Here is a 5,409-nt window from a genome sequence, read left to right as displayed (position 1 = left end):
TATATATGTCAAAGTGTCCTTGGGCAAGACACTGAACCCCGAGTTGCCCCCGATGCTGCGCATCAGAGTGTGAATGTGTGTGAGTGTTTATCTGACGAGCAGGTGGCACCTTGTACGGCATCCTCGGTCACAGTGTATGAATGTGTGTGAATGGTGAATGTTTCCTGTATGATGTAAAAGCGCTTTGAGTAGTTGTTTAGACTAAGAAAGCTCTATATAAATACAGCACATTTACATATTTTTTCAAAGGATTCATGATGTATTCAGCTTATACTGTAGGTTATGTCAGAAAATAAAAATAATTAGCGCCTTAGACGTGGGAGGACGCCTTAGTATCAGATAATGGATATATTATGCCGAAAATTCTAAATTGCAAAGCAATTGCTCAAACTGTAATGGTATGTTAGGAAACACTGTTTCATCACAGAAAGGCATATTATTGATTTTTTGATCTTTTTAATTAAATATAAAAAGCTTTGCAGGAAAACTGCCATTAAACACTACAATAAATTAATTTGTGTTCAGTTCAAATTAATGACACAAAAGCTTTTTCATACTCATTTAAACAGAAAACCTGATTAAGGGCTGAATTGAATCAATGTGCTGCATTCATTTCCCAAGAAACTAATGAAAGACATTTCAACACAGTTTGGGGATTTTTCTATTTGTTCAGTGTATGACTTGGCATTGTTCACAATTGTTTTAGCCATTTGTGTATCGCAACTCCTCTACTAACTACTCTGTACTCTCTATTTCTTCATAGGTAAGCAGTAGGATGGTGTCTGGGGAGGCAGGAGGGCACAGCTACTTGGTGGCATGCTGGCAGCCCATCCTGATCCTCATGCTCGGCACCGTCCTTTCTGGCTCCACCACCGGTTGCCCCTCCCGATGTGACTGCAACGGTCAGGAGCGTTCAGTCGTGTGCCATCGACGGAGACTGGCAGCTCTTCCTGAGGGCATACCCACAGAAACAAGGATGCTGGACCTCAGCAAGAACCGTCTCAAAACTCTGGGGAACGAGGAGTTCATTAATTACCCCCAGCTGGAGGAGCTGCAACTTAACGAAAACACAATTTCATCCATTGAGCCTGGAGCTTTTACCAATCTTATGAACCTTCGAACTCTAGGTCTGCGCAACAACCAGCTGAAGCTCATTCAGCTGGGGGTGTTCACAGGCCTGACCAACCTTACCCAGCTGGACATTAGTGAGAACAAGATTGTCATTCTGCTCGACTATATGTTCCAGGAGCTGTACAACCTGAGAGCTCTGGAGGTTGGTGACAATGACCTAGTATTCATCTCACCGCGATCGTTTCATGGCCTCAGCAACCTTGAAAGCCTCAACATCGAGGGATACAATCTTGCCTCAGTGCCCACTGATGCCCTTAGCCATTTGCATAACCTGTTGTCACTACGATTAAGCTATCTCAACGTCACTGCCATGAAGGATTACTCCTTTAAGAGGCTGTATCGGCTCAGAGTGTTGGAGATATCTCAAATGCCTGCCCTGGATACCATGACCGCAAAATGCTTGTTTGGACTCAACCTCACATCATTGTCCATCACAAATTGTAATCTTACTGTCATACCCTACCAAGCCATCAGTCACCTGAGACATCTGCGGTTTTTGAATCTGTCTTTCAATCCCATTCATACTGTGGAAGGGAACAAACTGTTCAATCTGCAGAAGCTGCAGGCTTTTTATTTGGCTGGTGGGAGATTAACTACCATTGAGCCCTACTCTTTCCGAGGACTCAACCACCTCCGTGTACTCAATGTATCCATCAACAGATTGAACACCCTAGAGGAGTCTGTTTTCCACTCAGTGGGAAACCTGGAGACTCTGGCTTTGTATGACAACCCGTTGGCCTGCGACTGTCGCTTGCTCTGGGTCTTCCGCCGGCGGTGGAGGCTCAACTTTAACAGACAGCAGCCCATGTGTGCTTCACCTGAGATTGTTCAAGGACAAGAGTTCAAGGACTTCCCAGACATTCTCCCGTCTGACTATTTTATCTGCCAGAAATCAAAGATCATGGATTACAAGGTTCAAGAAAGCCATGTAGATGAAGGAACTACAGTTCATTTTGACTGCCAGGCTGAGGGTGACCCAGTCCCTGTGATAATGTGGCTATCCCCTAAGAAAGAGTACATCACTACTAAAACTGTGGGGTCAAGGCTTTCTGTGTCTAATGAAGGCACTTTGGAGGTGCGTTACGCCCAAATCCAAGACAACGGCACCTACTTGTGCATTGCAAGCAATGCAGCAGGCAATGACACCAAAGCTGCTCACCTTTTTGTGCATAGCTATTCCCCCAATTGGCCCCACCAGCCAAACAAGACATTTGCCTTCATTTCAAACCAGCCCAGCGATGAAGGTGCTAATGTAACCCGGGCCACAGTTACATTTCCATTTGATGTAAAGACACTCATCATTGCAACCACTATGGGATTTATCTCTTTCCTCGGAGTTGTCCTTTTCTGTCTTGTAATATTATTTCTCTGGAGTCGGGGAAAAGACAATACTAAGTCAAGTATAGAGGTTGAATATGTGCCACGTAAAGAGGAACCAGAGGAGGCCAGTCCAACCGAGGAACCCATACAATTCAACATGAAAATCATGTGAACATCGAATGGACGCCATGTAAGCATTGAAAATGCATTTGGGGTGCATACTATCTTTGCTTCAAATATGTACTCACTTTAAAAGAGATAGAAATTGCACAGCAGCAAATGCATCTTGACACTATACCCTCAAATTGTTTGTTTTTTTAATTTGAGGGACTGAATCTTTCAAAGCAAATGTTGAATTTAAAATATTCAAATTTCTGTAAAGTTATAATGGCAATAATTAGTATGTTAACATGCACTCAACCTGATTACTGTGTTTAACCAAATTAAGCTAATAGTTTGAATAAGCACATGGATCACAGCAGAGGGATTTCCAAAAATACATAGGGGGGTTATGGTCTAAAAGAATTTGGTGATTAGTCTGCAAGTAAAATCTTTTATGGGGAACAAAAGAAAATATCTTGTTAGTATTGTTTTTTGTTTTTTTTGCTTTATTGATGTACAAAGCACAACAGCCCATTAGAGCCATTGTCAAGTTCTGCTGCTTGAAATGCTAAGTCAAAAGCATTTTTTCCATTTTATGTTGTCCCATCACAAGCAATTGACAAATGTGACATGAGTATTAGGGGTATTTTTAGATTGATAGAAAAAGGGAGAGACGACAGTCATATTTTGAGGGAATAAAGAAGTACTTCCAAGAACAAAGTTGAGAAATTAAAAGGATAGGCTAAACTTTGAAACTTAAAATTTTGAGAAGGGAAAGTAACACTATTACAAGACTAAATGTAATAATTTTTGTAAAATTAGATACTAAATAGAGAGATAAGTTTTTATATGAGAAACCAAAACATTTTTGAACACCAATTCTCCAAAATTGAAATTTTATTATTAAGAATCAGTGTGAGGATTAGACACAGAGGAGCCAGTGAAACTTACCACGCTGTGTCAGTGACCAAAGGCCTTCAACATTAAATTGTGTTTTGATGTTTTCTCGGCACACTTCGACACTGACGTCTGCAAGAAAACCTGTCACAAAACAAAAAATCAAGTAGAAGCCTGATGCTCCATTACTTGTCATAGACAAGCAATTTTGTCAATTGGGCTTAAATGATCAGTTATAATAACTGGAGTATTCCTTTAATCTGGTTACAGTCAAATTAGAAGTGTGCATGTTAACACACGGAATAAGAAAGAAAAGCCAGTCCTACAAAATGTGCTCCTTTCTGCCAGCAAAGGAAGTTTGTCATTAAATGTATTAACATATTCAGCTATACATATATTTTCTGTATTTTCTTCTTTCCTTGTACATTATGCTATGGCACAAAAGTGATGCTTTTAATGACTGTGAGTTTTAAACATTACAATCTATGGAGCAGATTAGATATTCATGTTTTTGATGTAACTCAACCAAAAGAGTTAGAACTTTTCGGAGTACCCTTGAAAATCTGATTAGCAATTTATCATCAAGTGCAAAATTAATTTGTGTACCTGTTTGGCAGCTTTAAAAGTGTCGGCACTCTTTCCCAGTCCCGAGGTTACATTGTCAACAGTGCAAATGAAAAATGCTGACATTATGAATTTGTTGCCTTAAGTAACATTTTCCAGCTTTCAGCCAAGCAATACCCAATAGTTATGTGTGAAATGGACTTTTATGCCTCATAAGGATTTTATGTAATTAATTTCACAGTCAAGGTCTGCTCTAAAGATAGTGTGTTCATTAACTCTAAAAGTGCATTAAAAAAAAAAGAAAAAGAAAAGGGAAAGGCAGATGGAAATTCTATTAAATAAATAACATTTTATACTACGGGTGCTTATTTTATACTCACACACTATGAACAATGACTGTAAGGACACATTTTTCAACTCTGAGTGGTGATCTCTTGTGCTGCAAGTAAAGTAATGTCCACAGAGCCAACTGCTTTACTAAAGACTCAAAGTAAAGCAAGCACACACACAAACCTTACATACCCACCTCACTGCAGTCTTTTAATGTTGGTGCTTGTCAGTGGGGGTCATAAAATGGCATACATGGTGTATTTGGAATTGGTGGTAATGTAGACCATACACTTTTCAAACCAACCCAAATGGCACGTCAAAGTGAGATCATGTTGGACCTTGGTGTCATATTTCTAGTGTCACACCTGGCTCAGTGTTCATCAGCCTAAGCTGCGTATTGTAAGCTTCAGTTGTCGTTCGAGTTTAACACAAATTATTTCTTACTAAGCACAATAAGTACGATAGCAGCCTTGGAGTGTTTCACAATTGTTGGATGTTGTGAGAACAAATGCTCAAAAACAGTAACATATTAAACTGTCAGCTTGACAATGGGGGCACAACATTACACTAAAATCTAGAAGGCATGAACATTTTTTTTTATTTATTTAAAAACGGGCTGTTTTCTCAAAATACTGAAGAAAAAAACAGCAGGTTGGGATTGCCTCCAGGCAGCTGTTCCCCATTATGTAAAATACCTACGTTTCCTCACAGCCACATGCACGCACAGCTGGACTGGCTATTATAACAAAACAGAAAAAATTGACTACAACACAATAGTGAGAGTGTGACTTCCTTCTCTTTACCACTATATCTTTTATGGCAAATATTCATTTGCTGCTATATTTATGTTCTTAATGTTGAGTACAGCCCCTTTAAGCAGCAACTATCAGCCTGATCAAAAACAAGGGGGACATGACTTATACTGACATCATGGTGTCAGAGTAAGCAGAAGGTCGCACCTCTCTGCTACCAAACATGCAACAGACTGGATGTGTCTTGTTCATAAATCTGGAAAAAAAAACATGGATTAACCTGCAAAAATGTTAAAGACTTGGGTAAATTGAC

The 5,409-nt window shown here is 39.7% G+C and overlaps 1 protein-coding gene across 1 annotated transcript in view; it reads left to right on the top strand.

Moving 5' to 3' along the window:
- The window catches only part of lingo1b (leucine rich repeat and Ig domain containing 1b), a 21,664-nt gene extending 17,292 nt beyond the window's left edge, over positions 1–4,372 (top strand). The window contains exon 2 of the mRNA XM_034877931.1: positions 764–4,372. Coding sequence (XP_034733822.1) covers positions 764–2,623 — 1,860 coding nt within the window. The 3' untranslated portion in view covers positions 2,624–4,372. The remainder of the gene's footprint in view (positions 1–763) is intronic.
- The last annotated feature ends 1,037 nt before the right edge of the window (positions 4,373–5,409 follow it).

The sequence above is a fragment of the Etheostoma cragini genome, chromosome 1 (assembly GCF_013103735.1).
Source record: "Etheostoma cragini isolate CJK2018 chromosome 1, CSU_Ecrag_1.0, whole genome shotgun sequence".
NCBI classification, from domain to species: domain Eukaryota; kingdom Metazoa; phylum Chordata; class Actinopteri; order Perciformes; family Percidae; genus Etheostoma; species Etheostoma cragini.
Note: the sequence above shows the minus strand (reverse complement) of the source record. Positions and strands in the feature narration are given on the sequence as shown.